The sequence below is a fragment of the Oryzias latipes genome, chromosome 4 (genome assembly GCF_002234675.1).
Source record: "Oryzias latipes chromosome 4, ASM223467v1".
NCBI classification, from domain to species: Eukaryota; Metazoa; Chordata; class Actinopteri; order Beloniformes; family Adrianichthyidae; genus Oryzias; species Oryzias latipes.
The window spans coordinates 31,281,967-31,304,899 of record NC_019862.2 but is presented as its reverse complement, the minus strand read 5'-3'; the positions used below and the strand labels follow the sequence as shown (position 1 = coordinate 31,304,899).

General features: G+C 41.2%; 1 protein-coding gene across 1 annotated transcript in view; it reads left to right on the top strand.

The window, feature by feature from the left end:
• The first annotated feature begins 2,021 nt into the window (after positions 1-2,021).
• Positions 2,022-22,933, top strand: part of faf1 (Fas associated factor 1) — a 60,525-nt gene continuing 39,613 nt past the window's right edge. The window contains exons 1-7 of the mRNA XM_004068368.4: positions 2,022-2,321; positions 3,548-3,616; positions 6,318-6,364; positions 8,123-8,388; positions 8,877-8,968; positions 9,287-9,378; positions 17,564-17,669. Of these exons, the coding sequence (XP_004068416.1) occupies positions 2,262-2,321; positions 3,548-3,616; positions 6,318-6,364; positions 8,123-8,388; positions 8,877-8,968; positions 9,287-9,378; positions 17,564-17,669 (732 nt within the window). The 5' untranslated portion in view covers positions 2,022-2,261. The remainder of the gene's footprint in view (positions 2,322-3,547; positions 3,617-6,317; positions 6,365-8,122; positions 8,389-8,876; positions 8,969-9,286; positions 9,379-17,563; positions 17,670-22,933) is intronic.

Here is a 22,933-nt window from a genome sequence, read left to right as displayed (position 1 = left end):
AAAGGGAACGCTACAGGAGGTCCACAAGGTTAGACGGGACAATGACACGGTATAGAGCTGCTGCTGTATTGACTTATTTATTTATGACGTGGACTTTCACTATTTTTATTTTTACTGCTATTTTTATTCTTACGCTTGCTATTTGTGTTTTCTAACTGTCTTTTCTAACTACCTCTGGGAAATGAACCCTGGTTTTCCAGGCGCTGGTCCTGCAAGCGGCCGGCTGCTTGGATAAAGAGAGGAAAGTACAATGGATAAATACTGATAAACTTTGGTCCTACTGGATTTACTGCCAATGAGTAGCATTTCCATTTTACTATTATTTAGTTTAATAAAATTGCATTTGAATCTGTGTTTGATTTAGGTGTCACAGTCAGTGAGGGGTGGATACTACTTACAGTTAGTCAGTTTGACTATTTAAATGTAAACAGTGGTGGGGTATGTACCACATTGAGGGGGAACGAGAAAAAGAGAAGGAGACATTTGTCCCAGGAAATCAGAAGAAAAATCATAGTTGGGAATTTAAAATATAGATGCTATGAGACCCCCTCCCAGTTTGTTGATGCCCCTGTGATGACGGTTTAACATATTGCAGATTTTAAGGCCCACATGACCGCAGCCAACCTTTCCAGACACGGCTGCAGGAGGAAGACTGATGACAAACTAAATATGTGAAAAAACAGGCCGGTAAACACACAGCCCAGAGCAACCTTTAAAGACATTAAAGGTCAACTCCAAGGTCAAGGTATCAATCTCAGATCCCACCAGTCATAAGAAAAAGTGGACTTCAAATGGAGACAACCAAAGATGACACCACTGTTAGAAGAAAATATAGAGAAATTACCATGATGCATATTGAAAAGCCAACAAAACTTGTGTGGGAATTTCCTTTGGACAGATAAGGAAAGGTTGACGCTTTTTCTAATCTGTGTTGACTGAAGCAGAAATGAAGCAAGAAAAGGAAACTTCTTCTGGTAAACGTGGAGAAGGCTTTGTCATGTGTAGCATGCAGAAGCAACCCAGACTGTCTTGTTTTTGTGCAAAGAATATTAAAACCTGAAGACTAAAGGGTCCCTCTGGAGTGAAATATCTGGCCCAGAGAGTTTGGGGCATTGCTCTTCCAATGATCCAAAAATTCTGATCCAAATTCAGGTGAACATTGGTGGAAGGAGGTGAAGCAAGCCATCTGAAAACGGTAACCTTAAATACCAACTGTGAGAAGTGGACCAAAATATCTGCTGAGAAGAGTAAAAGTCTGACCGACTGCCAGTTTTGCTGGTTGCAAAACAATGTATTTCATTTGACCGGTTTAATTTGTTATTTTTTATGATTCTGTTGGGCAAAAATTCAGAAGCAGCATCTCATTTTAATTAGTTGATTATTATTTTTTTTATTATAGCCTTAGTAACTTTACAGTCTGTTGTTTTCTTTTATTACCACTGTAAAATCACTTGCTGTGTTTATAAATGCAGTGATTTGGCAATATTAAATGGTTATAATTTTATGTGTTTATAATTGTGAAGCACTCTGTGATTTTTATCTGAGAAAAGTCCTATAAAAATCAACATTTACTTACTTATTTACTGTTATACAGACACAGAAAAGGACACACCGTAGAGTAACAGGATAATATTGTCTTGTGATCAATTATGGGATATTCTGAGGCATCACTAAAACCTATAGACAGGATTACTTCTTCTTTCATGAACTAAAATGCAGATATGTACCTTTTCTCTACACAGTACGGTATATGGGCACCAAATCCGTCACTTTCCACTCTTTAAAAAACAAGAGTGGAGCAATTCCTATCAATATATGATGGAACTACATTTCCTTCCTCCGTTCAAAGTGTCACCATCACCCAGCACGAGATTACTTTTTCTATTCTAAGCTAACATGCAGATATTTTATCCCCCCACAGCATAGTCACTTTATTAAAGAGTCGCAGCACAAACGGCTAGCATGTCTCTGAACTACAACTCCCACCCTCATTTCAAAGTTTACAGCAGCCGAACTCACTTTACGGCAAGCCGTAAAGCAATGGGTTAACTGAAAATTATTAAAGGAGATAACTGAGCTCTGGATCGTTACTTCACTGAATTTTAACCTCTTGGAGCTTCAGGATCTTCTGCACTTTGATAGTGGACGTTTACCACCATTTCACTCGCAGACTCCTCTAAGTATTTAGTTTTATTCATACTCAGAGTCCTGTGAGGTGAAAGGCGAGAAGAGCCATCGCTTTTTTTTAGCCAGTCATTGCAATGGCCTCCGATAGCGCCGAAAGCAACATGGATAGAGAAATGATTCTTGCCGATTTCCAGGTTGGTCTCTTTTGTACATTTCAGATTTTAATCTATAAACTGAAATATTCCGCCTACGACTGTTCAGAGAAACGGTACTGCTGTCAGCAACGACAGCACGTCTTTAAAGCTGGACTAGCACCTCAAGCTAGCAACCTGACACCGAACACTCGTCAACTCCGACCAAAAAATGTCGATTTCTCAAATTTGATAATTCGAATGATTTGTTGTCTATTTGTTTTGGTTTGATTTCCGTTGTCGTGTTTGAGCTAGCTTCCTCGCGGAAATGTTAGCTTGTGGCTTTTGCCGAACATGTGTTTGTTTACATACTGTTGTTTGTTTGCCAGCGGTTGAGATTCTCGCCTGTAAATAACAGGAGACGTTTAGTTTTTTTTGTGCCTCAAATTCAAGATGTTAAATGCATTTCTTTCTTAAAGTTTTTGTTATTGACTTTAAAACCATTGTTGTGTTGTTTTTTTGGGTTGGCGTTCGATTTTAAGACAGTCTACGCCAAATAATTAGAAAAACATTAAATAAAATGGTAAAAATAATTAGATCATTATTATGCATTGCCATACTTCTCCTCAGAGAGGAGTTTAGTGATGGAAAAGTTTGATCTTAATTTATGAGTTATAAAAAACATTTTGTGTAGAAACCAACACTATTTTGTATCATAATAGGTTGTTTTTTGGGCCTTATATTACATCTATAAATGTTTTTATTTAATTTGTGTTTACTTTGAAAGTAAAGAGATACTTTCCTCTGCACCTGTAATGTATATAATGTAATGTAATCCCACCATTAGCTTTGGCAAAACACAAGTTATCATTTTCAACTATTATTTAGATTTGATGTACAACAATTAGCTTTAAACATTTAGAGTTCAGCATTTAATCTCTGGCATTGTTGTCAAAAGTTTGCTCATTTGTGTTTTCCTACTTTAAATCTCAGAATGTGTTCTGAGTCAACATAAAAAAGGTCATTTAAAACAAAAGTGTTAGAAACAGGAAGTGCAACATGTCGACTTGCTTCTTTGTGTAAAAATGTGAGGAACATTGATTCTAGTCCGTATAGTTCATTGAAGGTCTTGACTGCATATTATTACACAAAGTCACATTTTGTTTCCATGACTTTTAGACATTATGTGTAAATAAAAACGGCAAGCAGATCTTATTTTCATGGAACTGACGCCTCATCTCAATGTGCATTATGCTGTTTTCTAATTGATTGTCTTTTTCCACTTGCAGGCTTGCACAGGAATTGACAACATTGCTGAGGCTATTACTCTGTTAGAGCTGAATAACTGGGATTTAGTGGTAAGTTCATTATCTGCAGGATTTGCCCCGGAACAGTCAGTTGTTGCAGTTCAAGAGGGCACCCTGCAGGCTCCAGAAGGAAACCTCTAACGTCTTTAAAAGCCCAACTCGCTGTCCACAAACACTGAGAAAGAAGGAACGTGTCCCGATAGATTTGCTTTATTCACGGTGGGCCCTTTAAGCAAGCAGCCTATTGGAATGGGTCAGTCTATAATTAGATTGATCCTGGCAGGAGCTGAGAGCAGACAGCAGTCAGAGAGACTTTAGTGGCTGGACGCTGCAGCTGTAAGGCTGATGACCTGCCGTACCTTTGCAGCAACAGTTGGTTGGCTTTTTCTTGGCGAGCAGACATGAGGAGTATTCTAGTAAAGCTCAAATCTAGAAGTATGGTACTTTCCCTAAAGTACTTTTCAGTCAACAAATGTGTAGCAGATTAGAATGTGACTCATCCAGGCGACACTTGTGTACCTCGCTTGAGATTATATTCGCTTTCTAACAACTTTACTTCCTGTTTTATTGTTTTAACCTTTTTTATGCACTTCATTATTTATTTTTTATTTTTTAACAGATATAAAATATTCTGGTGCAAATATATTTAAACTTGGAAATTTACAGCAAATATTTAAGTTCTCCGCTGTACTATAATCCTACATTCACCTGCCTATATTTATATGCTTTGAGTCGCACACTTTGTGCTCATCTTGTTTTTCCAGTGGAGTCTGTCTTTACTGTCAGTAGATAAATTGACATGTTATTCTTATTAAGTGAATAACTGACCTGTTGTTTGTTCGCAAACTAACAGCAATTTTACTAAAGCTTTTCAAAATAAAACTATACGTTTATTTATTTTATTAAAATTCCACACAAGCAATTTTCTCTAAGTTGCATCAGATAAATGGGAGCCGGTTTAGCTCGTGCTGGTTTGCAGCGCCTTCCGTCCGTGAAACCAGGGTTCGACTCCAGGCTGCTCCCTGTTCCCTTCTCCACCCCTGTGCCGGTTCCAAGCCCGGTTTGAGAAGGTTGCGTCAGGAAGGGCATCCGGCGTAAAAAACATTGCCAAATTTACCATGCGACTTGTTCGCTGTGGCGACCCCTGATGGGAGAAGCCGAAAGAGGAAGTAAGTAAGTAAGTAAGCATCAGATAAATGAACATTTTAAAGTTTAGTGTTTTGAAAAATTATGTTACAAAAGCGTATAATAATCTTAAATGTTTACAAATGGTTTATAATCTGAATTGATCAGTTTCACTAAACAACATTTGCGATACTGACTGGTTTACAATGCATATGAACATCTTCATTACATTAGCAGCAGTTTTTAATTATCAGTCACAACTGCCCTTACAGGTGAATACGGAATTGGGCAAACCAGGCAGGAAATCTTAAAGTCGCAGACCGCTATGGGAACCCGTGGAAAGAAACTGTTCATACACATTTTTCGCTGTAGGCGACGGGTCAGTCAGAGCGAACACATGCAAGAGTAAGGGGGGGCATAGGCACATTTGTTGTTTTTTTTTCTCCAACCTCCCCTGAAACCTTCTTGCTGCCGTTCAAGTGCTTCCGTCATGCTGTGAGTGTTAGAAAAGAGGAAAATGGACAATCAAGAGTGTCATTTGTGTGGACGTCCTACACACCACTTGCGTATCACCTGCACACCCTGTGTGTGGCATTCGCTCGCATAGGAGCCAGCATGCACACCAACCTACATCTAATCCTATTTCATTTTACATGCACATCAATGGTACGTTCCATTTTTCAGGATGCTTCCTTTAAGATGCAGCTCCTCTGTATGACCCCCCCTGGGGCCCGGGCGACCCAAAAACCCCGCAGCATGTGTACGGGTCAACCAGCGTACAAGTGCATAAGAAAAGAAAACTTACAAACGTCACATTTACTGAAATGCCCCTCTGTGCTGCACATGTAGTTTGCATTTAAAGAATATCTTCTCTTCATGTACCGGCAGTTGTTTTTAATAAAAAGACTAAAACTGAAATGACAAATGACTCGTTAGGACCACAGAACACAAAGAAAATAAAAAATATGACCTAAAACATTATTTATGAGCCAAAATAAGGAGGAAAATTAAGAGACAGTTTTAGCTTTAAATGTTTTGTTGCTTTGTTTAGAAAATATCTTAGAAACTCCCATCAGGAACCTTTTGTCTGTTGATGTTTGTAATGGAAGCTTTTTGTCCATATGTTATCATTATGTAGCACAAAAGCAGGGCGTGTTCAGTCGCTCTGGCTCAGAGCAGCAACCTTTAGGCTGCGTGCTGTTCAGGAGGGATCCAGGCTCTTGTTCCTGTGAACAAAAGCTGATGCTGGTCGTACGTTCAGTTCTCTGTTGTGATGGTAGCTGCAGCTGCTGTTTTTGAACAAGCACAAACACACACTTTTCCTCCATCCGACCCACAATCAGGACAGAATGAGTGAACCTAAATGGAGGTTTATGAGTCATGACAGGGACAAATTGAATAAGTAAACCCTGACATTCTTCAGCTTCTACTTTAGCAGCCGACTTCTGTGTCTGTCATCAGATTGTGAGATAAGCGGCGACCCCCAGGTTTACATATTGCAGTTTGTAATTTTTGAATGTTTTATTTGAAAATGTGATGTAGTTAGTCTTACTCTTTTTCTGAACTGTCAGACAAACACAAACACAGAATATCAAATCTGCTTTGTTTACGTCTGTTTTTATTACAGGCTGCCATCAATGGAGTCATACCCCAGGAGAATGGAATCCTACAAAGGTAAGATCACCTGGACAAAGGTGTTCTCTACCCTGGTAGTGTCTAAATATCAGAAATCATCCTTGAGTTTGTATTTTTATCATAAAAAGGACTTCATATAAAGATGGACGAGGGCGTCCTGCTCTGTTCTGAAGTGAGGCTTCACAGCAAAACAGTGGAAAAAAGCTACAAAATAAAAGTCTACAACTTATTTTTACAGCTCCAAAACAGATGAAATAAAGCACACAGACACAAATGTGTTATGACATCAACATATTTGCTTATTGAGGCCTATTTATGAAAACAAAGAACTTTGAACTCAAGATATTCCTTTAAAAAAAAGATGCCCAAATCAACAAACTTATTTTGAGGCATTGCATCTTGGGTGGAAAAAAATAAGTAAATAAAAAAGAGACAATCAGTTTTTATGCTTTCGCTGAGTCCCCGCTGCTATGAAGCCCCTCCCACTGGGTCCAGACGGAGCAGCGGTTTTCTTCTGCCACAGAACAGGGCAGTCGCTGCTCCTCGGCGGGAAAGACTTATTCCTGAAGGATTCCATAGACATTTCTGCACAGTTCCTCAAAATAAATAAACCGGATCTCTCATCCTCCGCGTTCTCCGTCATGAGGTCAGGAAAAGCTTTGACGGAAGCTCCTCCCACACATGGCGGGGGAGCTACAGGTTGACACACTTCTGGATAAACCTCAAGCAGCAACTTTGACGCACATTTAAACACAGACGGGTTTAAATGACGCCTTTGTGAACGAACCATTGATTTAAATGATGGGGGTGGGGTGGGTCTGCGGTACACGTGTATGCCGAACCATGATCTCTCCAAGTCATACATGACAAGAAAGAAAACAGCCCTTTTCCAAAATTCAAACAGTCATATCCGGTTATTGCTTTTTTATATCTTCTTCCTACTTTTCTTGAAAGTTTCTCCTGACACGTCATTAATCATGTCTGTAACTTTCTGGTCAAACTTGTCAAATTGGAAAGCTTCATTTAAGTTTGGGTTCTTCAAGTCAACCGAACACTCGCCAATAGGAAGAACCGATCAGTCAAACTGGAGACTCGGGCCCCGCAGAGAGCTTTTTGCCATTGCTGCTCTTTTTTCAGATTGCTGGGAATTGAAGCTGCCTGGCGATGTTACCAGCAGCCATCACATTTACCAGGCGGCTGGCGCTGGTGTGGAGCGGCTGACACCGTTCAGTTAGCTGACCGATACCGGAACAGAATCCGAGCCCACCTAGAAGCATCACTTTCACCCTCTTGTCCTCCGAATCCAGGGGGATTATAAGCGTCAAAAAGGATCCAATAGTCAACGTTGCTTGTTTAAGGAAGTGCTGCTCATGACTGTTTTAATGCCACAACCCTGATTGTAATAAAAACAAATATGCTGGTAAAGCTTAGAGGCTGGGAGTGTTCGGTGGAGGAAATATTTGTTACCAGATAGAAAAGTTTAAGCCAAATGTACACTCTAGGTCAGTCTGTGGACACAGGACCCGGTTTGTCTCAGGACAATTTTTCAGTTTATGAAATTCCTGGTTTCTGATTGTTTGAAATATTTATTCATTTACAGTCAAGTTATTGGTCATTGCAGTTATGGTTTTATGAAATATAAATGTAAAGTTGTCTTTTGTTGTCTCTTATCCAGAACATCCATGAAAATGAGAACTGCTGTCCTTTCCTGGATATATTATATCTAAAAATGTTGTTGAATTCTGCCAGCAATGGTTCCCAACATCTGCAACCTTTTTGATTTTCCTGTTTTTACAGCAAATATTCCAGTGAGGCGAGCCAGGCCACAGTGTTTGGACCTCCGAGCCGCTCAGAAGCAGCCGACGCAGCAGCCGGAGGCGCTGTTCCCCCTCCATCTTCATCGTCCTCGTCCTCCTCCCCCCCGTCGTCCTCCGCTTTAGCGTACTGCCCCGTCAACACCTCCTCCAGACACATCGTCGAGCGCCAGCCGCGGATGCTCAACTTTAAGGTGGAGTACAGGCAGCGCTGTGTGGAGCTGGTGCTCGAGGAGGGCAGCACAGTCGGTGAGCTACTCTCTGAGGTTTTTGGGGTTTTAACGACATGTTTTCTGTGCTGGAAAGTCAAACAAAACACATTGGTCACATTCGAGTTGTGGGCGGGACTGTGGGGGCAGGAGTATATCCCAGCATTCCTTTGTTTACACCCCCTCACAACCCCAAGCTAACACTACAAAAATGGCGAGCAATGTTGGAGCTTTCCAACCGTTGTGAGACGGGAGCCAGGTCAGACCAAGTGGATGCATCAGAATTGGAGCAGGGCAGGGGGATTTATGGCCCCGCCCACTTCAGGTGCTGCGTCTTAAATACGAGCTGTTTGAAAATCTGCTCCTGATCCGTCACAACTCGAATCAGAGAAACTCTCAAACAGTTTTAATCTCAAATTCTTTTATTTTTGTTGTCCGTTGTGGGAGAAACGCCACGAAAAAATGCCCAAAACCTTTTTCATTGGAGTGGGTCCTCCATAACGGTCGTGGCTTTTGTCTCATCAACAGGAGAAATCAAACAAATCCTGGAGTCAGAGCTCGGAGTCCCGGTGTCCAAAATGCAGCTGAAGGGATGGAAAAGCGGCGACGTGTCCGATAGTGTGAGTCAATTACCAGTATTTTGTTTGGAGAAAAATTCCCCTTCTCCATATAAATAGTTTATTTATTATCCCATAAAGGAGTCATCCGATTCTGCAAAAGAACACATTTTTAAGAGACATTTTTTTGATTCAATCACAATTTTTTTAGGCCACAGAACGGACTCTTCCTATTATACCATTAAAACAATTTTCAGAACAATGTGTTTAGAACTGACTTGTTTTTCAGGAGCATATTTCACTACAGTGAAAAATTAGACCTGTTTTTAGAGTTTTTTTGTTTTGTCTTATCTATGTTTTTTTTTTTTGGTGGATTCTCAGACGGTGCTGAAAAGTTTACACCTGCCTAAGAACAACAGCCTTTATGTCCTGACCCCAGACATCGCACCTACTGCCAGCACGAGCAAAAACAGGTACTCATTCTGCTGCTTATTAACTCACCTCTGCAAATGTTAGAAGAGCCTTGTTGTTGTTGCTTCATCTTTCTCCTGGAATCCCTACAACAACAAGAACTGCTACTTTTACCAAATCTCAAGCTAACCTAAAAAAGTTACGTTGATGTACTTTTATTGAAATTTCATTTTGTGACATTGTTCAAGAAACCAATAAAACCAGATGTAGCAAATCTCAAAAAATGTTATTAAAAAAGTGATACTTTCTATAAAGATTCCCTAAACATTTAAACCCCTGAATGAATGGCGAGCAGTTAACATCACTCAGTGAGGGTCCTTAGGCAAGACCCTTAACGCTACCGCCTCCCGAGCGCAGTTCAGCTGCAGCTCACCGCTCCCCCAGGGGATGGGTCAAATGCGGAGAAGAATTTCCCCATTGAGGGATAAATAAAGTATCAGAATCTCCTTCCAGACAGATGAGACACACATGCAGTACCTACAGGTAAACACCAGGTGGAGCCCTATGTCCAGGAATAGCAAAAGGCACCGTTATTGTTTTATGAAGAAAGCTCTCACCTGCTGACGCACATTCATTTCCTCAAACCCACTGTGACATTTTCAGGAGCATCTGCTGCCAAAGCTCTCATTTGTTTTGTAAATAATTGATTCTATTATTATTTGAGATTTTCAGCATAACATTGTTGCTGGCTGAAGCTTGATTCACATTCTGCACTTTAGAAATTATGCATGACGTCCGGAGCTGCATTTATCCGTGGCTTTCAGCCAAATGGCATCACAGTGTGGCATTTTAGTCACAGCCCAGACCCGGAGAGAGCTCCCTAAAGTCACAACATTGACTGTTCCATCCTGTAAAACCAAATTGGTAACCTTTTCTGTTGGTCGGTGAACAATCGCTGCAGGATCCAGTCATAAACTGCTGAAGGGAATGTAAGTTTAAAAAGCGTTTTCTTAATATGGATTATGAGCTCACATCAGCGTGGCTTTAATTAAACAAGGAAAAATGAATGCCAATGTGCATCCATGATTTGGGTTTAAAAGATACTTTCATGGTTATAGAGTCTGTTTTTTCTTCACCAAGGCTACAATGACTCTTTAACACCAGAGATGTTGCCGGCGACACATAAATAACACGCTCTCTTTGACTGTTGACGTGATCATCGTGAATCCGCCGATTCTGCGTAAACACTTGACCAACGTCAAGCGCTGCATATCAGCGCAGAGCTGCTTCTCTGGACTTCAGAGTCCGCTGGAAGAACTTGAACTGTGGAAACGGTTGAAGACTTACAGCAGTGGAAAGAATGTCAACACTGGAGCTGAAGGGTTAAATCAGCAGCAGCAGGAATGTTTGAGTGAATTTTGGCAGTTACTTTTCATATTTGTTTTATTTATGCATTATAGTAGTATAAAAGTAAAGATACGGTATGAATTAATAGTAGAACACAAAATAGTTTTGTTTGCTGATGATTTAATAGCGTACCTCGAACAATCAGAAACATCATTTCCTCATTTTATGGAAGTGTTGCAAACATTTGAACATTTATCAGGATATAAAATGAAAATTCTCAAAACTCAAATTTTAAAATTCAATTACGTTCCCTCTGAATGTATTACAAACAACTTTAAATTCAACTGGAATATGAAAAGTATTAAATATTTAGGCGTGGAAATAACATTAGATTTTCAAAATATAAACAGTAAAAAATATTCTGCAGTACAAGAAAAGATCCAAAAAGAAAAATGGTCAACACTGCCACTAGATCTCAGCTCTAGAATTGAAATAGTAAAAATGAACATTTCGCCCCGGTTTCTATTTCTCTTTCAAGCTCTACTAACACAGGTCTCTAACACGCCATTTACAACGTGGGACAAAACAATAACCAGATTCATATGAGACAATAAAAGATCCAGAATAAAATACGTCAGCCTCCAACTTCAAAAGAATAAAGGAGGTATGGCACTTCCAAAGCTGAGAGAAGACAGTATCGCCTCACAACTATGATACTGATACTGCTGGTGTAATCCCCAGTATACAGAAAAATATAGAATATAAAACTTTACAAGAACCCATTCAAAACATTATTGGAGATAAAGAACTATATGAAACAAAGAAAATGCATCTAGATCCCATAATAAAACATACACCAACTGTATGGGTCAAATGCTACAAAAATACAAAATCTTAAATGGTGCAAAATAATTAAAATGGTAGCATATGATGGGCAATTTAAACCAGCTGAATATGACCCAACTTTTAAAAAAGGATGCACAGCTGGAGAGTTTTGAGAACATGGCTAAGCAATTTCAGCTTGAAAATCTGGATTTATTTTAGATATTTACAAATGAGAAAATATTATAAGACTTAAATAAAAAGTGCCTCGTCTGTGGATGAGTGTGGGATCATTAAACAATAATAAAGGCATACAGAGACAGCAATACTAAAGTGATCAGTACACTATATAAGTCTCCAATGGAGTATGACAAAAACACAACTTTAAAAGTTAAATGTAACTGGGAAAAAGAATTAAACAAAGATAACTGAGCAGGATTGGTTGGACATGTGGAGACACCACAATACCTCCACTGGATCACGAACATGGAGAGAGTTCACCTGAAGAACCTTATAAGAATTTTCATAATACCGAATCTGAAGAACAAACAGTTAAAAACAAATCAGAGCTGTTGGCGCGGATGTGGAGAAATAAATGTAGACCATTCTCATGTATTTAGGAAGTGTTCAAATGTAACAGGATTTTGGAAGATGGTGTGTGAGATAACGGGCGAGATGCTGGGATATACAATTCCTCCGGAACCACAACTGTTTTATTTGGACATGTTCTCAGGAAACTCTGTCCACCAAAGTGACAAATACTTATATAAAGTTATGTCACTAGCTGCTAAAAAATCACTGACCAGGAACTGGGGCACTAAGTCGATCCCATCAAAGGAGCAATGGACTTCAACAATTAACGACATCTATTCAACGGAAAAAATAACATTCAGGCTGAGACTGCAAGAGGCACCATTACACCGAAAATGGGGGGAAAAAATAGACACTTTACAACAAATAGACACAAGAAGCAACTAGAATTGACCCTTGTTTTTGATTGTTATTGTTTTTGTGGTTTGTGTGTTTCTTTTACATGTAACCAAAACTAATAAAAATAAATTAAAAAAATCAAATTTGGTCTAAATGTTCAATCAACCAATCAATTTATTATTTGTGAAGCACTTATAAAAGCAGAGGCAACCAAAGTGCTTAACATAAAATCACTAAAAAATAAGATCATAACAAATCAATCATTTATGCAGGAGTTAAGCTCCTTAAATAAAAATGTTGGGTTCTTGAGCAGAAAACCCTTAAAACCGTCAAACATATATGGTCACTTGTTCTCTGTGCAGCCAAAAAAACCAACCAAAAAGCGCGGCGGCACAGTAGCTCCCAAGCAAACAAGCATTGTCATGTCAGCCAAACACTTGTAAAATAAGTCATTTGGCAGTGTGCCTCTTTGCGTGCTAGTTAGGCTAAGTGCTAGTTATATTGTGTTGGCAGCTAATGGCCCTCATCTCCCTCCGCCCCCCTCCCCCGCTCCCTCCTCATCTTCTCACCCTCATACGAACCGCCGCGTCTTTTTAGCAGCGCCGTTGCCTTTCCTCCAAGTGTCATCGATATCATTTTGGGTGTCGGGAGCTCATTATTCGGTGTCGGCTATTTTCAGTGCTGGACAGTTGGGGCTGGAGGAAATGGGTGGTCCTCTGTGTGTGCGCTCGTGCAGTTGTGTGTTGGTGCGTGACCCTGTTGTCATAATGGGAGATGATAGGTGACAGGTCGCAGAATTTAGGGGGAGCAGCCTCCTGCTGTGAGACCAAACAAGCTGTTAGCTTGTGATAAAAATAAACCGCAGTCACACCCAACAGAAACACACAATTCATCTGCAGAACCTGCAAATTTGTTGCAGACGGCGGCTCCAACAGGGGGTTCGAACCTTCATCGGATGTTCGGCTGCCGTCATAGCTGCACACATTTAAAAAAGGTTTCTATTTTTATATTAATACACCAAAGCACATTTGTTTTTTCGCATTGCAACAACTCTATGACAGATTTAGTATTTCTATTGACAGCGTCAGTAAACAGGTGTTCATAAAATCAAAGATCTGTTTTATTTTCATGCGCTCATATGATCTAATCCTCGTGGCTCCTCTATCTGCATGCCTGCATGAGATTATCATCTAATTAGCATAAATACAATCACATTTAAATGTGACCACTTCTGATTTATTTCACTTGTAAATAGTTAAGTCCCATTATTTCCAAATAATATCTCCTCAAAAAGCCAGCTATGATTTCTTTTTCATTTGTGCTTATTTTTAGTTTTAAAATTGTGTTTTTTTTTAAATAATTAATTGCCCTTTAAGTATGTTGTCTAAATTTAATTTTCTAAATCTCTTTGGTTGTAGTCTAAATGGGATGTTTTTAGATCACATTGAAAAATAACTTTTTCCATTTATTCTTTACATCGATTTTGTTTTTTTTGGTATATTTTGGTATTAAAACAGATTTAGAACGAATACAGATTTATTCCACATGAGGGAATGGCTGCAGTTACTTTTGAATAAGTCAAACAATCGGTGTTAAGCTGGGCTGTGGATGCTAAAGTAGCTGCAAAAGATTCTAAATAGTTGGTTCGTGTTTTGCTTCAGAGCTTTTCCAGAGCTAAATTAGCGCCTTAGTTGTGGAGTTGAAAAGGTCAGTCGTTGCCCCAAATCCCAGTCCGTTATTTGCTTCAGATTGTTGCTAAGTAAAAATGCAAATGTGCCATAAATGGTAATAACTCTGGCAATTGCTTTGTAGAGCTTGGCTCATGTGGTGCACACACACCTTAAACAAACCCGCTGATTAAATAGTGCTGCTCTGTCATTATGGTCGCGCTGAGCAAACTCCTCCTGGTTGTCTTGTTTGATTAGAAATAAATCTGGAGGCTTTGGAAGATTTTTCCCTCTGAGCTGTTCTCTGTCCCAGGTATGTCTGAAGACTCCCCGTCTATCCAGCTGTTGTTCTGGCAGGATTCTGTTCTCCGGGGCCACTGGACTTAAAGAAGGTTGATCCAGACGACGTCTGGCTGATTATGGGAGAAGCTCCTTCCGTTCTGTAGTGTGCCGTCGGTGAAAAAGCCTGTCCAGAGAAGGCCGTGCTGATGAGCGCCTGTGAACACAAGAGACTGCTGAGGAGGAGCTTATCTCCTGCATAAATGATGAAAGCCCGATGAATATTTTAATGGAGCCCTTCGTGTTTATTCTCCTCTCCGGCTCCCGGCAAGAGTGTTTGCCCATGAAAGGTTATTTTAATTTGAACTCTCTGAAGTTTTAAATTGAAGAAATGATTCATTAGGTGGTTTGCATGTTCTCGTCTTTGTCCAGAGCTTCATCTTTTGTGTTGGCTGTGGAAGCTGGTCAACTTAGAACCATCCAGTTAGATTGCTAAGGAGCTCATGGGCAACATGGCCGATCAGAACAGAGCGGAGGCCGAGCCCTTCCGCCTTCTTCTGCTCTGTTGTGGATGTAAAATGTGGAGAAGGTAAGAAGACGGTGTGGAGTTTCGCTTTCGGACGAGTCGTTTCTGGAGCCGCTGACATCCTCAGGATGTTTGAGGGGAAGGTTAGGGATGCTGGTTATAGGACTGTGTGCTGTGGCATATATGGGTATTTGTATTTTCCCCGTCACATGTCACTTTGTGTGTGTGTGTGCTCATCCCTGTGTCAAGCAGTTCTACTTTAATAAGGTCTGGCGTCTGCTCTGTGCCGGGGGGACGGGCAGCTTAGGCGGCGGGCTTACCTCCGAATGAAACCAATCTGCTTTGCCTGCTCTTTCCTGGCTGCAGAGCGCTCCAGCTCGGGTGTCCATAAAGTTAAATGACATTTCCCTCCCGCCGCCCTCATGCCATGTCAGGTGCCTCCAGAGATGTTGTGGGCCGACCTAGATGTCACAGTCTGTGTGTGTTGAGCGAGGAAGAAGACCTCTGATGGCAGAGACAAACACACAGACATTTCCACCCTGCACTGCTGCGAGGAGGCCGGAAAACACCGCGGCTGCTGCCTCTGTTTTCATAGGAACATCCCTCACTTCCAGACAGATGGCAAATGACTCATTATGAAGGGCAATTTGGTTTTTCTGCTGGGTGTTTTTTAAGCAGCTATATTTGTACCATGGAGCAAAAGCAGCGGATCTGCCTTCTTCAAAGTCAATTTTGAACAGAACCCCGTACACGCACACCAAATGTTTTGTCCTCCTGCCATCAAAGGCGCCTAAGATGTTCTCTCTTTGCTTGGAAGGACAGAGTAACACTTAGTTTACCCTCCGTCTCTGCCTATTTAGGAGTCTAGCTGCCTGCCAGAAGCAGCTCGAGACTCTGTCCAAACATAATCACGATATTAGCGAGATCCTTATTTATGTGTCCCTGCGCCTTCCATTCCTCCCCTCGTTCTCCAGCACACACCAATCTCTCTGCGCCTTCTGTTCAGCCCCTGTTACATATGCAGCCATCCTTCCCACTCCACACATTTCCAATCTTCTCTAGTTAGCTACAACAAACATTACATTTACATATTGATTTCATAGTTTTAGTAAATGTAAATATGCTGTCATTACAGTAAATTTGAGCTTCTGTTAACATAAGCTCGTCCAGATCTGCACAGATTAAGGGTGTGATTGCATAATTAATATGTGCGCTACATATTAATTCCCTCATCCCTCTCTTCCTCTCAACTCTTTCTTGGTGTCTGAGCCCTGATTAAGTGCCTGTTTCGGCCTCTAAGCCTCCCACTGCTATTCGCTCTCACAGACCCTGGGTTTGCTCAAAATGCTACTTAACCTCACAAGCTTTTTGTAAATGAAGCCTCGAAAAGTTGATTCCTCCTCCGCCTCTTTATTTCAACTGCGTCTGTGAAAATGCTGCAAAGAACTCTGGGAAGAACCGACGTCGGTCCAGATGGAGGCGCGGGGAATTAAATGATTTACAAAAATAGGAGCGTTATGCAGGAATTTATTTTTTAAATAAACCAAGTTAGTGAGCACATTCTCTATCTTCCCTTTGGCTGAAGGGTCATTTTTGTTTAGTTTTATAATATTCATTTTTTTGTTTTTAGTCTTTTTTTTATTGCACAGTACTTTCTACCAAACGTGTCATCAAAATACTTAACAATTAAATCCCCATATACTATATAATGTGCTCTATTCCTAAACGCCTATAGCTGTATTTTTATTTGAAGTCCAAACATTTGCAGTTTTTCTGTAATTGAATGTCATACAAGTACAAATGTACCACTGAATGCCATTTTCAGCTAAACACCCACCTGAGATCTCATTAGATCCCATAGATGAGTTCAGTTAATGCTTCTCCTTTAGTGCCACAGTAAAACGGCCTCCTCCCACCACAGGCTCTGCAGGTGAAATGTCCAGGTTGTCCTTGTTTACTCTGCAGTAGCTTAGTTAGCGGTCCTGCTGGTTGGGGGACTCCTTGCTGTTAGAAGGCGGGCGGTCGTAGCTGTGAGCTCCTGCAGAGCTGAGCGGCGCTCTGGCCAGGCTTGTTAAGACACAACCAGCTAAGTGGGTGACTGGCTCTCTGAGGAGACATCCAGCGCCCTCTGGGCCCCCAGGCTACCACCACACCACAAGTTTCATCCTGCCCCGTCTTGGACTCGGTCGTGTTCCGTGATAATGTTTGCTTTCCTTTGCATCTGTTTTTGATTTGATTTTTTTTTTTTTTTTTTTTTTGAAATGGTTTATTTCAAGCAATCAAGTAAGAATAATACACAAAAACAATACATTCATCAGTTATACATTCATACAAAGACGTGTCAAACTGAGGATAATTAAACATAAATGAAATATTGCTTGTAAGGAAGTGGAAGGAAGAGAACTTCTGTAATCCCCCCCGTTCTACCGTAACCATTTTATTACATGGTTTATCATTATCCGGTTCATAACGTCTATCAGACAGAATTAAGAATCCTGAAGTATCAATAAATCACATAACAAAGATGAATGACTTAATTATCATGTAAAAATAAACATAACTATTTTAGAAATCAACATAGCAAATGCAGATCAGTTTTTTCCTTTGTCACTATCCCATGTGCTTCCATTTCCTCTGGGTAATTGTCATCTTCTTCTTCTTCTTTGTTTTTTTTAGTGCTCTTCAAGAGTCGTTAAATCAGAACTTCCTGCTGATCATCAGCCACCGCGAGGCTCAGAGAGACTACAGCCTCAACTTCCCGGGCTCCAGAACCATCCAGGAGGTACGGCGCAGAGACTCCACTGCATCCTCTACAACAGTGGTACCGGTCCACGGGACAGTTGGTACCGGGCCGCACAAAACAAAACACGCCATGCTACATTTAGAATTATTATTTATAATCAGACTCTGAAGGAAGTTTTGCTTTGAAAAACTACTGGATCCTCTCCACCACAGCCGAGTCGGTCGGTCTCATGTGGAAAACCCATCCGCTACTTTCACAAAGTGACTAAACCGACCGCAAAATGGAACTTGGAGCCCCTAAGCTAGCAAAGTTAACAACAACAAACGTATTTGGAAAATGTATTTTGGCAGAAAAGATCCAGAGTGGAAACGGAAGAAGACAGAAATCTGTGTTCAACAGACAAAACCAGGAGTCTTTACTCTAAATATGGATTTATTGTGACAATTGTTCCCACAGACCATAATAATGGTGCGTAATAATCAGTGACCGGCTGTCTACTGTTACGAGGATGCTGCTAAAAAAGTTGATCACGTTCATTATCATATTTAGAAAATATCAGTTTCTAAATTCCCCTTTTATCCATTAAGTCTGGTGAGGCTGAAGTTTCTACTTTGACAGTCATGACTTTAGGGAAAATCTGCATCACATTTTAATGGTTCCTACACAAAATCCAATGAAGTTTAAAGCGGCTGCAGATTTTTACAGACGATGGTAAACTTTAACGTTTCTGACGGGAAACTGGAAGCTAAAAAAAATCGGACGCCCACTTCAGCCTCTTGCAGGCGGTCTGTGAAAATGTTATCTGACATTAAACCGGGCTTTGGCCTGGTTGGAGACCACTGATCCACAGCCCACCAGCTGCCTCCTGTCTGATATTATCGACTCATTTCAATCTGTTTCCTTCTATTTTCAAAACTCTCCTGGTCTACTTAGACCGCAGTTTCATTATTCATCTGAAACGGTCTTATTTTCGTAATTACTCGTATCGCCGCCGTGGTCGCCGTCGTTTCCACTTTGTCTTTTTAACTTCTTGTTTGCTTTGCCTGCTGAGCCAGAGACCGTCTAAACGACTGACCGCTGTTAGAACTGCCTGAGTAGCAGACAAAACCGTTGTCATCTGAAAGAAAACAGCGGCTTGGAAAATCCATAAAATATTCATCTTTGATCAAAATAAAAAGCTTTTTCCGTCTGATTACGGAGGAGCATTTCAGAGGCTCGGTGAATGTCTGTGAGCTTAAACTACCGTCACTGACAAACGGGCATTACTGCTCCATACGGCGTCACCTCACAGGGAGAGACCGGAGTAGCTGTTATTCATTATTCACAACATGCAGCCAGCTGCTGCATTTTAGAAGCACTATTCCCAAAGACCAGTTGGGAAGTTGCGTAATAAAACACACTTTATTATTTGTTTTACAAAAAAATACAAAATGTCAGGTCAAACACAGTTTTTCATTTTTGGTTTCTCCCTTTTTCCTTACGGTTTTGTTTTTTGAGGTTATTTTTTCAAACTTCATTTGTCAGCCTTTTCCTCCACAGTATTCAGTTACAGTATTGTTGAATTGACATTTATAGATATGGACCAAAAATGTGTATTTATACATAAAGAAATACAAAGTAAGGTCTGACTAAGAAGTAAAACAGAAAAGAGAAGAAAGCACCCCCCCTCCCCTCCCCAACCCACTGAGGCTCCTAAAAGAGATCACTAAAAAGAGAGAATGATTTTTAACAGTCTCAATTTCTCACATCCAATTTATCAAAGGGAAATGTTTTCACATATTCCATGTCATGGAACATTTTGGTTGTATTGATTTTACCCTGAATCTGAGTTTTTCCAGAGGCTCAGATTCGTCTTTTAATCCAATATTGATTCAGTTTTCAATAAAACAAACAAACAACAATAATATGTAGTTTTTAAAAACCCTTTTCACATAAAACCATGAATTAATAATAAACTTTTGTTAAAGATAGTAAAAAAAAATCTTATTTTACAATATAAAAAAAACAAAACATTGCATTAACAGGAAAGTTAAAGGATTTGATGACTTTGTGTCTTCAGTAAAGGATTCAATGCCAATTTAATTAACTTGAATTCCAGTTGTGTCATTTTTAAAAATATTTTCCATGTTGACAAAATACTACATGTCAAGAAACAAATGAGGGCAAATCTTTGAGCTTCAGTCCTGCAGCCCGGTGTGGGTCAGTCCCCTCAGTGATCATCGGGCTCCTTGCAGGGCCTGTAATGGTGCTAATTGAACAGATTAGTGGAAGCAGCGTCTGATCTGGAGCTTTTCCTCACATTCACTTCTCCTCTTTCGCTCTCTCCTTCTCTCTGCCATCCCTCTTTTTCCCTCCTCTCCCTCTGTGCTCAGGCAGATGGTTTTGATGAGCACCCACTGTGAACCTTAAGTGTTTCTGCTGGGATTACAAACACTGGGGAGGTGCTCCTGCGGTGTGGGAGGGGGTACCGCGGTCACAGAAAAAGGAGTTAAGACTCCTTTGCCTCCTCCTCAGCCTGGTGGGGGGGTTGTAAAAGGCTGTAGGGGACGGAGCCGGGACAATGTGGGCTTAAACAGGCCTCCGTGTCGCTGTTTTTTCCTTACACATGCTTTTCTTTAGACTTCTCAAGGCCTCCTGTGGTGTAGGATTTAACCTACATATATCAAATGTTTACAGCGTGGAAGGGCGGTTTGAAAAAACTAGAATTTTAGCTACAGGTGCCAAAATGGTTATCACAGTGACAGCCTGGGTTTACCTGCTCATCCAGATTCCCTTTGAGCTTTTCTGCCACGTTTTTCTCCTCCTCATTATAAAAGGAGACTGAAACACAGAAGTAACCCCATATTCAGTCTCTTTTCTGCTCATACTGTGTCCACTCGCACATATGGACTCCACTGCAGACTACCTCTCTCACCATTCCTGCTTTTGTCTTAGCCGGAGACCAGCCAATGAGCCCCGTTTGTGCATATCAATGGGGAAAGACTCTGGTCTTTTTGTTCGTTTGTGCCGTAGACGCTGGCTTTGCCTTTCTGGCTCTCCGTGGCCTCACCCCCCCTCCTTTTCCACTCCTTCTTTTACCGTCTCTCCATCTCAACCCAGGGCTAGGGTAGACTTTCATTGGAACTGCCAGACAAGAGTGTGGGGGTAAGTTGCTGGCTAGCTTCTGAGCTAAGCTGGAGAGTAAATGTTTGCCAGGGAAGTAGAGGGTAGAATAGGGATGGCTGCTTGGTCTTTGGGTTGTCCGTGACCAGACTAGTTGTCCTGGGGATTTCCCTCGTCTATTCCACCCCCCCAGTGCTGGGCCTGGGGCCCAGACCTGCTACGCAGCTGGGGAGACCTATATGAAGCAAATGCAGACAGGGCACACAGAACTGAGAAGTGGAAGGTTGGGTGGAGAAGCTAAAGAAAGAATGGCATCTGGTGTCTAAGAGCTGAAGAAAGAGGGAGACGGAGGCCTGTGACTGTTAACGGGACACCTCTCCTGCCCTGTGATTCGCTTCCAGCTGGGGATTACAGGCAGATCGGCCTCCCCGTCCTCTGGATCAGTCAGGGTTATTATTGGCAGCAAAGCCAGCCTCCTTAATGTTGCGTTTAGCTGATTCCTACATTTAAATTCCAAAATTCACTGCTCAACTGATGACTGATCCTCTGCCCTGTGACGGCTCCTCGTTGACATTTCTTTGTGGCTGAACGATGTTTGTCATGAGCCTCAATTGTCTTTTTAAAGAACTCCTCCTAGTTTAGGGAAAACTTTGTACATTTGTTCCAATTTAAAGTAAAATCTGACCTTCATGGTGTCATGTAGTTTGTTGCATGCGTGTGATGATGGCTGCAGTGGTAGACAGGGGGCAGCATTGGACAATATTGTCTCCAATATGATGGATGCAACAAAAAAGGGAAAAGATGTGCTACTTGTAGAGGGTTAAAGTCAATGTGGCGTTGCTTTTGTGGTTTTTATTGACATTTTAGATCGGTCCTCTGCCTCGTCAGATGCTCATGCGTGTCTTCAGTTTGCATGCAGGTTGTGGTTTTGTCATTTGAGGCAGAAAGAGCTGCTGTTGAACTGTTTTCTTAGGCGATATTGTCGTCTGCCAGGTGTCTTTCAGCGAGGATCTCCCCTCTCCTCCCTCCTCACCTTCACTCTTCATGGTGGGCGTTAGTTTGTTGTTTCTCTGATGCCGCTTTAACCTCTGACTGCAGCCTCTTCATTACTAGTGTTTATGCCTCTCCTCTTCCTCCCTTTTCCCCTCTATTCAGCGGCCGGCCAGCTGGTCAGTCAAATCCCTGTAGCCTGGCTGGTCAAACATAGATATTACACTCTGTAATAACACTGGCCACCCGCTTTGACCTCGGCCTGCTATCCTGCCCATAACTTCTCTTCATAAGGAAAGAAACCAAGCAGTGTGCTGTGGGATTTAGGCTGCAGAGAGACAATAGGTGGACTGTGCCACTCATTCATCAGCGCTCGCCCGCCCGCCCGTGTACTCATTTTGTCTCTCCTTATATTTAAACCAGAATGGTTTTGTTTGAGAAGGTCGCCAAATTTTATAATTCCTTTGAGAAATTTGTCAACTCTTTGAACTTTTTTTTTTTAAGAGTCATAATATTTTAAAAGGTTAAAAATGTGATTAGTATTTAATCAGATTAATCTTCAGAAAATGCAATATTGATTCATGAAATCCTTTAATCTATTTTAATCTATGGTGATTTCTTGTGTTTTTAGGCAAAAAATGTTTTAATGTTTAAATGTTTTAAAATGTTTTAATGTTATTGATAGAAGTTGAAATGACCAAATATGCAAAAAAACAAAATTGTCTTGAATGGAAATTGGATCAATTGAATTGAAGTGAATGTGTGAATCCCGATCCTATTGATCCGGTGTTTGAGCAGTGAGATCCAGCCATAAATCATGGACTGAACCGATAATATTGCTTTTGGGCTTCTGCTGCTTTTCCTCTGAGTTTGAATCTGTCAGTAGTGTCCTTTAAGTTTCCACCTCTCTGACCAGCAGCCATGAGCACGCTCAAGGAGCCAGAACACCTCATGGCGTTTTACAAAGACGGGATTTACACCGTGTATGGAGGACTCTGTGCTGGGCAATAGTTGTTTTAGCATCAATGTCCAGCCCCGCGGGCCTGAACGGCCGAATTCTGCCGAACAAACGCCCCATTATCCGCCGTCAGCGCTGCTCAGACACCAACACGGCTTTGATCAGCTCTGACTGGCGCACATCAGGCTGGCGTTGGGGCTCTAAACCAACAACCCGCTGGAGGGTGTAACGCCGCGTTAAGTGGGACGGGCGC